Below are 12,691 nucleotides of genomic sequence, written 5' to 3'. Positions count from 1 at the left end.
CATCACCATTGAACGAAGAAGATGGTCACCCCTGAGCTTGAATGGAAAATGACGCCAAGACAAGGAGGCCTCCACAACCCCTCGCCAAAGCTAGCATACCTAGGGAGCACTCCCGTCGAGGTCCAAGTACCGTCAACATGAAGAGAAGGAGTTGCCGTCCACTAGTAGATAGGGATCTTGCTCACTAGATGGAGCCTCCGAGAAGGAAAAAATGCAACCGCATTGCCACCGCACGATCCGGCAGGTCAGACAAAGGATTTTCACCCTGAGCACAAGGTAAGTAAGGACGACCCACGATGATGCCTCCAAGGAGGAAAAAATCACTCAAGAGCGTCGCCGACACCGGCACCGACAGCTTCGGGCAAAGCTTTCACCCGGGAAATTGTCCTTCACCACCAGAATCCACTATCCAACCACCACAAGAATAGCCACCGGCCGACGAGTAGAGGTAGCCGAATATGAAGAGGACGACACCCATAACAGGGGTTTGGTCATCTAACATATAAAAGCTGCTAGAGTACCCGCCCATCCAGCGCCATCGCGATTTCAAAACGATCCTGAACGCACGCTTCGCCTCGCTGGCGTTGTAACAGTAATTTTCATTGACCTGGTAAGTATCCGACCACTCGTTTTCTTGTACGCCCCGTAATCGGCCCATGAGCAGCTGACGAGTGGGTCACGTTTCGACGTGGGGCAGCCTTGCAGCGACGCATGGATGGTGCGTGCTTCTGTGGATGAAAAGCAGGGGCAGGTCGCTCGTGGGCTGTGGCCAATCGATCGTGGATTGTCAGGACGTTTTTTACCGTCCTCGTTCGCACCCGGCGACGGCGCCTCAGCTTCAGCCGCATCGGGCCCATTTGTCGGTCTCCTGGGTGCCCGGCTCAGAGAGAGCAGCGAGCGAGCGGGCGACCTGGGCGAGCGGGCACGAGAGAAAAGAAAAAGGGAAGCCGCCGCGATAGAAAAAAGTAAAAGCAGCCAGACCTAGCCCGCGCCCCGCAGCCGCCTCCTCTCTCTCTTGCCGCCGCCGCCTCCACCTCCCCTCCTGCCGCCGCCGCCGCCTCAGCCTCGGCCGGGCCGTGCTCTGCCGGCGCCCGTCGGCCTTGATCCGGCCTCGCAGGAGGAGCTCGCCCTCAAGAAGGACTCGACAGGAGGAGGGGAGCAGTGCCTCTTCTCCTCCCCTTCTCTTTTCTCCTCCCCACGTTCTAGATTGGGCACAAGTCACCACCATACAAGAGCATGGGTTGCATGATCTTCATGGTGGGCGTGGTGGAGCAAGGAGGGAGGAGGATAGCGATGGGGGAAGGAGAAGCAAGGTTGGAGCTCCAGGCTCTACGTTGGCGTGCCGCTGGAGTGGATGAGTGGTCGTCCGTTGCGCGCCGGCCGTCGTCCCCGTCCCCAATCTGGGCTGCCTAGGTATGACCTCGTCATTTGCCTCCCCCAATCTTTTTTCGATTTCTTGATCTATGTCAATTTGTGCAGATGTGAGAAAGAAGAGGATATTTCTCTCTCTCTCTCTCTTCTCTCTCTCTCACACACACACAATCACGTATGTTCCTGTGTTATCCTTGGATGCAAACTTTTTTTTTTGTTATACACATCGGCCTATGTTTGCACTGCTCTTGAACACAGAACATCAGGTGGCGCTGCTGGGTAATAAATTTATTTGATCATTCTCCAACTGTTTTTTATGGTATCAAACTATTGCATAACATACTGATTTGCTCTCACCTAAATTAACATAGATGCTTCAGGTGACTTATCATGTTTGTCTTCGCACGAATAAATCAATAATCCTATAGTATTCTTGTTCAGTGATATTAATTACAATTTGCACTGCTCAATTTTTTTACAATTTGCAAGAGGAGAGATAAATGTGATGCACCGGCTTTTCTAATAATAGGTGCTCACTTGTTTCTAAATAATTGATCCCACCCTTTTATTATTATTCATAACTGATAGTTGTAGGTTTTACTGTTGTTCTCTGCAAAATCAGCGTGAGTGCTTGATGTTACCTCCATCAGCTGATGAGGCGAGGCTGCTGCTGCTGAAAAATGGTGCTGCTACCGGAGGCAGTGGAGAGGCATTCCGTGGACCAACTATGGTGTGGTTCAGATGTAAGTTTCAGTACATCTGATGTTTGAATCTTCTTCAAAACCCAACATATCAGTTTTTGGCTTTGAATATGGAACTTCTGTTCACATGAATACATGTTGTTTATTTCCTATAAGTGTGCTTTGTTATCCATTCCAATTTACGCCATGGAGTCTCTAATATTTGTTTAATTTGAGTTTTCAGATTTAGAAATCTTTTCTGTTTTGCTCTGTGATGAGCTCTCAAAAATTGTTTTATTTTTGTTGATTACTGGCGGTGTCATTTTAGCTAGATGGTTCCACGGAGGTCTCGTTCGAACCGACGTTGTGGTTTATCCTCTTTCAACTATTAGTATTTGCTTAAAAGAAAGATCAAGAAAAGGCTACTTTTAATTGGAATAATTATGCGAGAAGGCATGGTCAACTTACTCCACCACAGACTCATTTTTTGGGTGTGAAGTATAAAATAAAGATCCGAATGGCAGTAGGGTGAAGATGAGAAATATCACCAAAACAATGGAGGGAAGTAAGGATGCCTCATAGGCATGTTTTCACTGATGATAGAACAGAATAATTATCCAGGTAATATAGGTTTGTAGAGCAGCAGTGGTTCACGCATATGCAGATGGCTGCAGTGTGTTGATTGAACATTACAACTTCAATGTTATGTTATTATGTGCTCACCATATTTATCATTATGTGCTCACCATATTTATCATTATGTTTTTCAGTGGTTTACGCATATGCAGATGGCTGCAGTGTGTTGATTGAACATTACAACTTCAATGTTATGTTATTATGTGCTCACCATATTTATCATTCTGTTTTTCAGAGTCCAAGGAGTGGAAACTATAACCTTGTCAAATTCTACACATAGCCATTATGACGACACATTTATGCGATAGGTTAGTAACACACATGCCTTTTGTCTTGGACCATTCTCGTGTTGCAGATTTTTTTGTTGAAGGTTGTGTTTGGATTAGCTTTCCTATTCAAAATACAATATAATTTGTATTGCCGAGGTGTTTGTGGATTCCATCGATAGAGCAATTTATTTATTCATCATTGTGATTGTTTCTGTACCATGTTCATTGTGCATAGTTCATTTTATTGGTGATGCCAAAGACTCATAACTTTATAATCCATGCATGTGTGTTTTACTTACTTGTTACCATTACCTCTATTTGTGAGTGCATAGATTGTCAATATTTAAGTTGATACACTAAAGACGGAGATGTGGAAAGCTTGCCACGGAGGCACACAGGCTTGCTGATTCTGTTTTGGATTTGTCCTTGAGAGGAGGCCGAAGCAAACTTCAACAGGCATCAGGTGTGCATCCTCTATTCGTTGTGTTTGTCCCCCTAACTGTTTGTCTCCCTAACAGACCTTGAGCTTTGTACATTTTGGTACATATAGTTAGTTACTTAGTTTACTTGCAGTTGACGATGGTCAGATCACATACATGCTTGGTTTTACTCAACTTAGTAGCTTCCATTCAGTAGGCAGTCAGAACTAATTTGTGAAAATTAGACCAAAGGAAAGTCTGCCTTCCTTTTTTGTGCACATAAATACTTCTGGTTACAATATGTGACCAAATTAAGTAAACTTATACGATATATTTCTTCATTGTTCCGCTTACGGAAACTGAACTGCTGTTGTGTTAATATATTATATTCATCTTTAAAGGCCTTGTGGTCGGTTGCCATTGTTGTGCAGTAATTTCTCTCCGAAACACTCGTCCAAATTTATGATTGGTTTCGCTGGCGCTGCATGTAAGTGAGATCTACTTATTGTTCTATTGGCTTTGCTCCGATGAGTTCTTCCCCATATACCTCTTTGATGATTTTGCCACCATATGGTCGACCTGGTCTTATCAAGGTTTATCATGGTTTTCGTGGTAGTGTGACTGGCTCACAGTACATAATTGTCTGCCTTCTCCACCAAATGTATGTGTTATGATATTTTGTAAGGCTAGGCACACCCTAGGTTGTTTAATGCTTTTGATCTAGCTTGTTATGAGATAATTAAACAATCGTGTTTATTTGCTCACGAGCAAGATGATGATTTCAAGCCAATGACTATTTGCCCCTTTTAGAGTTTCTACCATTTAATTGTGTTGTTATTTCCCTTAATAGAATATTCGCTAATGGTTAGACTACCTTGCGGTTATTATTCCTATGGGCAAACAAATATATGATTATTAATATTGCATAGCTTGAACAAAAGCACATGACCTGTCTTCTGCATTGGTGGCTAAAATTGAGATACTTATGCTTGTTGATGCCTTCCCTTTTGTAGTAAAATCCATGCTTCTAGCGTATGTAGACGCCTCTGGCGTCGAACTGAAGAGACGAGGAAGAAAGGGGATACACAAGCTCGTTGGATCCACTCGCTGCCGCTTCATATTCAGCTCTTCACGGGTCACGACTGTCGCTATTCGTGGGCCGGGCTAAATAACATATGGGCCATCGAAATACACAGAACAGAAAGGTGTTTCTTTCTTTTTTTCCTTTTGTTACTCACAAGAAAAGGTGTTTCTTTTCCTTTACGTAAAAAAACAAACATTTGCAAGGCACGGTTCTGTTTTTCCATTTACTATTACATTTACTTCAATTCCTCTTACAGAAACCAGTATTCATTTATTCAAAGAGCATCGTTATTTCATATTTGTGAGATAACTAAAAAGGTTATTTATCTTTCTGCGAGACATTGGCCATCCTACATGACTTAGTGCATCATTTCCAACCTAATGTACTTACTACATATAATATATGAGCTATTCTTTTCGAACAACAATATGTTAACGCACACTCTTACACCGATTGGCTCACACTCTTACAACAATATTCGATTTCATGCTTCGTTTGCTTTCTCCTCACTGCACTACCCCTCTTCAATCTCAGATCAAAAATCTCACAATGGAAGACATGGACATTGGCATCGTCTGTGAGACGGTTCCCCAGGATCAGCAGCATCAAGGACAGCAACGCCTGCGCCCAATGTAATCTTCTAATCACCAGTTGTAGTTCATTCATTGGTCTTTATAAACTTGGCTTTCAGTTTTGCTCCATCGCCGGCTTATTTGCCTTGCTTCTGTATTCTTGGAAGAGTGAATAAAAGATACATGCATAATGAAATATAGGTAGCTAGGTTCGTGGAAATTGGTCTTCCAGAACTCATCCTTAGTTTTTTGAATGAGGTGAAGTTGTAGTAATCATATTTATTTCCTGGACAATATTTTCCTCAGTGTTGCATTCTGGAAAGGGTGTCTTTGGTCAGTCTTCTATTCTTTCATTGTTTCAATTGTGTAACTCTACACATGTATCCTCACAATTAGTGGCGCCTACAAGAATGGCAGGCCTACCTGTAACTTCTCTTATGTAGTTAAATAGAACAACTCAGGGCTTCACACTCAATCAAACTACCATGCCCAATTGAAATCCTCATTTGTCGATTCAACTATTATTTTGTCAGACAGAAATTTAACCCTTACTTTGCTTGTACAGGAGAATGACTATCTGATAGTAATTCCTTATGCCCACATATTCGCCCTGGTGCTGAAAGCTCTGAAGTTACCCCCTGCAACTTATTATCACAAGATATGCCCAGGCGGAAAGAATCGTGTGACGGTTACTTTCATTTCTTCTTTGGAATTGCTCGATGGTGCACTTGTTCCAAGTTCTCTGTCAGGTGCAATCTTAGATAGCTATGAAGATGCTGAAGACAGTGCTGCTATTGAAGCTATTAGATACATGGAAAATGCATATGGCAAAGAAATGAGGGACTACCACTACACTCATGTCAAGAAGCTTGAAAATCAAGTGACGCACCTGGTCAAATGGTTGGTTGCATCAAATAAAACAATCAAGAAGCTGTGCAAAACATGCTACTACGCTGTCAGGTATATGAGCTCATATTCTGCCCAAATAGAAAACACAACGACTGCTCGGCATTTGAAAGGGCGGGATAGCAAAGGGAGTTATGAAAACAGCGCTGGCAAGCATTGAAGGACTGACGCAGAGGCTACGCTACATTGCTATGAAGTTTGAGCAGCGCCTCGAAGCAACCAGAAATAGTTTCTGGTGAGATTTGGTCAATGTGTCCTGACGTATCAATCAGACAAGGATCTTTCGCATTTTGGCGTACTCCAAGCAAGATATGTGTACGCTTTAGTCTTAACTTGCTGCCTCTATGCTGAAAAGTAGTGTATGATATAGTCTACGATCTTTAAACTTTGTTGTTATCTCTGTACTCAGAAGCGGGTTATCATCGCTTACTGTATATATGTGAAGGCCTCTTCTTCTGCTATTCTTTCCAGGCCACTGCTTCTGTGGTGAAAAGTATTGTATAATGTAGTCTATGATCTTTAGATTATATTGTTCTCTTTGTAGTCAAAAGCAGTTTTTCACCGCTTATTCTATATATATATATATATATATATAAACCATGACTCAAGAAACAAGCTTCCTTTTATGCATGCTTTTGCTTCAATGCTTTCATTAGAGCTTCCCTGTGATAACGTCTTCCAATCACGGTGTATGCAACAAATTAAAATCAATTACATTCCTGTTTATTTTACAAACAATCATCAACAACTACTACATCTGCAGAAAGTCAATAGTACTTTCCTACATGACTTAGTGCACCATTTTCAATCTTATCTGCTCACTGCATGTACATAAGCTATTCTTTTGAAGCAACAAATATATTAATACAATCTCTCACAATAATTAGCTTATACACGGCCTTTGCGCCATGGGCGCAACGAGTCATCTAGTAATTCAAATCCCCAATGACCACACCCAAGCCACGGACGTCTCCGTGTGGTCCACCTCGTCGCCCTCACGGACAAGACGGACCACCAACACCCACATCACGACACCTATCGCAAGGGCACAACCATGCCCGCCAGCCGATGCCGAAGCCGCCACTCCGGATCTTGAAAGGCCAAACCTTGCCCGCCTCTCACCAAGAGACGGGCCATCGATACATAGTCGGCCAGCACCGCTGCCGCACCGGCGCACCACCACAACCTCCCACCGGCGCCCAACAAAATCAAATCACACCCGAGCACTGCACGACCCAGATCCGCGCGCACCGTCGAAAGTCCGTGTACGAGGCAGCCTAGCGGCGGTCGGCTGAGTCCATGGACTGACCCCCTGTCAGATCCAATGGAACCACGACACCCTCTGGATCCCATGGCTTGACCGGCACCCACGCTCGCGTTGCTCGGCGCCCAGCACGACGGGAGGAGCGGCGCCACCAACCCTGACCAGACCAGCCGCTAGCCATGAGGAGAAGCTTCATTCGAGCTGCAGTTGTTGCCGACGAGATCGCAATTGGGGAGGGACCATGGGGAGAGACAAGGGCGGGGATGGGGAGAAGGAGGCAGGGGAGGTCTCGCCGCGGCGGGCCAGCCGGCGGCGAGGGGGCACGCGATGGGGAAAACCTAATCGCCCCCGAGTCGCCAAACGAGGAAGACACAAACCGGCGCCTGCAGGCTCCTTAGCTGGGCTCAGCCCATTTAGCGTTTCCTTTTGTCTGTCAAAAATGGTGCCAGCCAAAGAATCGAACTCTAGACCATTTAGCGTAACGACCTAACCACTAGAACCATCGTGAACTTATGGATTGAAACTGCTTCCGTCCTTTTTGTTCTTTGCTAGTTCGCATCTCTTTTTCTATTTCCTATTTTCTGTCCTTTTTTCCTTTTCTATTTATTTATTTTTCTGAAATGCGTGATTGTAAATCCATGAACTTTTTCTTCATAATCAACGAACGTTTTTTCAAAAACCCATGAACTATTCTCCAAATTGATGAACTTATTTTCCAAATTTGATGAACTTTTCTCAAATTTAATGAACATTTAAAATTCGTTGAACTTTTTATGGAAATCAATGAAATTTTTTCAATTTTCGATGAACTTTTTTCAGGTTTGATGATTTTTTTTCAAATTTCATGAACTTTATCTTCAATTCGATGAACTTTTTTAAAATTTGATGAACTTTTTTTTAAAATCGATGAACTCTTTTCAAAATCGATGAACTTTTATTAAAATCGATGAACTCTCTCTCAAATTTGGTGAACTTTTTTCAAATTCAATGAACTTTTTTTAAAAAAATCGATGAACTTTTTTCATTTTTTGAAGTTTTGTTTTCAATTCATTGTTTATGTGAATGCTTTTTAATATTATGTTTTCTTTAGTCAAATAATCCATGGTTTATGTGCATGCTCTGTTTTCCTTCAGTAACAACGAACTAAACATGGTCTAGTGGTTAACTCGTGTGGGGGACTACTGGTCCCACGTCTCCCTGAATTTAACGTGCCATTTTGCATTCTCCTTTTGCTTTGTAGCACGTTGCTGGGCCGGCCCACTTCGCGTCCATGCGAGCGCCAGCGGCGCGAAGCGGCGCCTACATCGCTCAATATGAGCTCCCGAAACCAAGGGGGTGCATCGGCGAGGGGAGTATGTACTTGGTAGTTGTGTTTCACAAAAGCTGATGTTTCCTCCGGACTCCTCGTGTGTGCACATATTATATTTTACTAGAAAAAGGGCCCGTGCGTTGCAACGGGACAAAACTTATAATCTTCAATGGTCATGACCATATTTTGCTCTATTATCAAGATACATGACCACTCTCAATTTTGTGAAAATCATGACTAATTTATGAAATGATGAACATTTTCTAAAAGTCGTGAACATATTCTAAAATTGTGCACATTTTCGAACATTTTCTAAAATCAATAACATTTTTCGAATTCATGATTATTTTATACTATTTGCAAACATTTTTTAAAATTGTGCACATCTTGTTAAACAATTTTCTGGAATATGTGAATATTTCTAGAATCGATGAGCATTTTTTTGGAATTGGTTGGAAGAATTTTTGAAATTCAGGAACATTTTTTTATTTAACGAACACTTTTTGAAATGCATGATCATATTTTGAATCAGAGAATATTTTATGAATAAATAAACTGTATTGTAAGTAAGGATCAGATTTTGAATTTTTATGATATTGTTCCATTCATGAACATTTTTTGGATAGGTCACATTTTGTTCAATTTCATCATAATTTTTAATACACGAAATTTTTAAAACTCATGAACATTTTGGATTTCCCAGAAAATTGTGTTTGAAAATTTGAACATTTTTTGAACCAGAAATATTGCTTTACAAACTCATTAACATTTTTTGAATACACAAACATTTTAAGATTTATTAAACATTTTAATTCAAAATTACCATTTTTTAAATTTTCGGAAATGTTTTGAAGTCCCAAGTTGTTTAAAGTAGAAAAACGAAAATAAAGTAAACAAATAAATAATGACCTTATAAAAACAGGCCACCCGGAACATGGGCCGGTCCAATCGGTCGCGTTGCGTCTTCTTCTAGCGCACAGAGCGCACTATAAAACGTCCCAACTGAATGGGCCGGCCCAGGCGAGGGATTTCCGTGTGTAAAACCTTTTTTATTACTTATAGGTGGCGTTGGTCGGTAATATTTTGCAACTTTGGAGGCAATTTCCATGACATACCGCCATAATAGCCCCTTTATTATTGGGTATATATATAGATATAGGTTAATAATTATCTCGAGGTATACTAATATGCGTGTGCACATATTATTTAATAAACAATCTATAAACCAGGCCCGATGCCACGCTGTGGATTATACATATTTGTGGTACACAAATATTGGTGTGCCTACAAAATAAGTATATGGAAGTATGCAATAAAAAACTAAAAATGTTCCTGTAATTTTTAGAAATAATTTATATAATAATAGTTAAATATAGTGCACAAGTTTTTAAAATATTTAGTGTAAATATAAAATATACACTCATTGATTATATGTAAGATGGTTTATTTAAGAACACAATATTTAGTGATGAGTACAAAAGAAATTATAAATTATACAAAATATTTATATATGAATTAGTTATAAAACGAGAGTAGTTGAATTTTCTTTGTATTAGTGTAATTATAATGTACATACTTTTTACAAATTTTAAGAAAAATTAACATCTATACCAATATAAAAAGACCTAATGGGGCAGATTCAACAAATCCCGGCCATCAAATCAGGTCAATCCAATGACTCAGGCTGCTTCAATGATGATTGCTCAACACGTTTAGTATGCAGTTAATATCGTACCAAATATTAATACCAATGCTAATCACATACTTAATACGCAAAAAATATCCTATTATTAATATATTACCTAATATCAACTTGCATTGCAATAGATTAATATATTACCTAATATATTGCAATATATCTTACTATTAATATATTACCTAATATCAACATGCATTGCAATATATTGCATATCAAAGTACCTAATATTTATGTGTAATTAATATATTACCTAATGTTAACGTGCACTGCACGTACACATTTACTAGTATGCTAAATGAGCTGCACAGACTGCAGTACTACAAGCGTTTTCATTTACAATAGATTAAGCTCTTGGAGACTTGCCATGTGAAGTTCCTTCGTGTTGGCAAGCTATGTTGCCCGCCACTGTCAGGTCAGTGGGTCCGATTACCATTCGGCCTCATTTTTCATTTTAATTTCCAATACTAGCAGGCGGGACCAATAGTCATTGAGACATGTAGTATTCAGTTAGTCCTGTTTTATCGCTACAGGTGAGCTCCACGCCATGTCGGTGTCACATCAGCCATATACAGTGTCACTACGCAATTTAAATACCGTATTTGCACGTACGTGCCATGTTTTGAAATCAGTTCGACGTATTTTTCAAGTTCAAACATTATAGTGAACATTCATGACAAGTTCAAGCACCACTGATGTATTTACTTTTTACAATAATATCAGTACCAACGCACCGCCGCCGATGGTTAACAGGATGCAACATCAAATATTCAAATATCAGTTTTTCTTACGAAAGAAATATCAGTATCAACCTGCCGCCACTAATGGCAAACACCTGGACTGCAAGAAAGGTTCTCCAAAAACGTTGCCGGTACTGCCATTCAGTTCTTGGGCCTGTACGACTGTCCGTAATGCCGCCGTCGGGCAGAGAAGCCCTATGGATGCATGCAGGTGCAGTAACTGCCTGGTGAGAGTCCAACGCCACGTTCTCCACCTCCGTCCGCGCGCGAGCAACGCCGAGTTGACCTAACCGCCAACGGGCAATCGGTTGAGTTCGCCAGGCATGCACGCTCCCTCGACCCTATCAGTTTTACCACTTCTCGATCGATCGGCACTACTCGATCAACGTAGTACCCCTATAAATTCCTCGTCCTCCTATCAGTACACACACACACCGGTTGGACACAGTACACACACACACACACCACTTCCTCTTCTTCGGAGATCATCGGTGGGCGGTGGGCAGAGAACCTGCTGAGAGCGCCCGTTGCTCGGTTTTGATACGATCGATATGGCAGCGGCTGCGGCGTCTCTGGTGATCCGTCTCTCGGCGCTCGCCATCGTGCTCGTCGTCCTCTGCCCGGCGGCGTCCGCGGTGCCGCTGGGGAAGCGGTACAGGGTCGGCGGCCCTGAAGGGTGGCGCGTGCCCCCGCCGCAGGACAAGGAGATGTTCTACGTCAAGTGGGCGGCCCCCATAACCTTCTTCGTCGAGGACTCCATCGGTAAGTAGCAATTGACTAGGTGCACGCCAGCGTTTGATCCACTGATTAGCCAGATGGAGACCAAATCAACTTAATCCTTGTGTTGTGAATGCAAATGGACATGCATGCAGAGTTCGTGTACAAGAACGACTCGGTGATCAAGGTGAGCAAGGTCGGATACTATCACTGCAACGAGACGGCGGGCATCGGCACCGGCGCCGTGCCCAGGGACGGCAGCACGCTCTTCCTCCTCGACGCGCCAGGCCTCGCCTACTTCGCCAGCGCCGACCTCGGACACTGCAACGCCGGCGAGAGGCTGGTAATTAACGTCCGCGCTGCCTCCCCGCCGGCGCCGGCATCAGCATCATCGCCGGCACAGGCCCCCAGGGCACCATCGCCTTCACGAGCGCCGTCGTCATCGTCGATCTCACCGGCGCCAGGGCCGGCCCCGTCGATGGAGTATTCATCCGCCGCGGGCGGGCCATTCGTGGCGTCCCTCGCTCGCGCCATGGCACAAGCTGTGACATTGGTCCTCGCCTGCTTTATCTGAGCAAGCCTAAGTTGGTTACATAATTTGTTAGTCAGTTAATTAGTGTGTGATGTGCGTGTGATAATCAAGGACCGTTCGATTTAGTATCACAGTATTCGTTTTGATGTATTGCGTGCCGTCTTTTCACGTGTCAGTGACAACAAGTATATTTTTATATACTTGTGTCTCTTTCGATTAAGAAACTATAAATGCTGAGTGAAAATGTTACTACCACGTATTATCTCTTTGACCCAGAGTGCTTTTGTGTTTAGGAGACTCATTACTGATAATGTGTTAATGGCTTATGAGTGTTTACGCATGATCATGAAAAAGAGGCAAGGGAACAGTGGCTTGTGTGCCGTGAAGTTAGATATACACAAAACATATGATCGGGTGGGATGGAATTTTTCGGTGATATGGTGACTAAGCTGGGCTTTGACGGCACATGGGCGGAAATGATCATGGCTTGTGTTAA

The 12,691-nt window shown here is 42.6% G+C and overlaps 1 protein-coding gene and 1 long non-coding RNA gene across 6 annotated transcripts; both read left to right on the top strand.

Annotated features, from left to right (window-relative positions):
• The first annotated feature begins 964 nt into the window (after window positions 1-964).
• On the top strand, window positions 965-6,498 carry LOC123072236 (uncharacterized). 5 transcript variants are annotated; one of them, XR_006434925.1, is made up of 6 exons: window positions 965-1,413; window positions 1,994-2,114; window positions 2,923-2,995; window positions 3,289-3,419; window positions 4,389-5,091; window positions 5,597-6,498. It is a non-coding gene; the product is annotated as an uncharacterized lncRNA (long non-coding RNA). The 5 variants fall into 5 exon arrangements; XR_006434926.1 differs by having other exon boundaries at window positions 1,966-2,114; XR_006434927.1 differs by lacking the exon at window positions 965-1,413 and adding an exon at window positions 1,546-1,900.
• Window positions 6,499-11,364: 4,866 nt separating this feature from the next.
• LOC123066374 (early nodulin-55-1) lies at window positions 11,365-12,470 on the top strand. The gene is made up of 2 exons (XM_044489466.1): window positions 11,365-11,708; window positions 11,819-12,470. The coding sequence occupies exons 1-2, from the start codon at window positions 11,498-11,500 to the stop codon at window positions 12,235-12,237; spliced, it is 630 nt and encodes a 209-aa protein (XP_044345401.1). The 5' UTR covers window positions 11,365-11,497; the 3' UTR covers window positions 12,238-12,470.
• Window positions 12,471-12,691: the final 221 nt, after the last annotated feature.

This window comes from Triticum aestivum, chromosome 3B (genome assembly GCF_018294505.1).
Source record: "Triticum aestivum cultivar Chinese Spring chromosome 3B, IWGSC CS RefSeq v2.1, whole genome shotgun sequence".
Lineage (NCBI taxonomy): Eukaryota > Viridiplantae > Streptophyta > Magnoliopsida > Poales > Poaceae > Triticum > Triticum aestivum.
Note: the sequence above shows the minus strand (reverse complement) of the source record. Positions and strands in the feature narration are given on the sequence as shown.

Coding starts and splice junctions, on each gene's coding strand:
- LOC123066374 (XM_044489466.1), top strand. CDS start 11,498: ATGGCAGCGGCTGCGGCGTCTCTGGTGATCCGTCTCTCGGCGCTCGCC. Junction 11,709..11,818: donor CTTCGTCGAGGACTCCATCG/GTAAGTAGCAAT, acceptor ACATGCATGCAG/AGTTCGTGTACAAGAACGAC.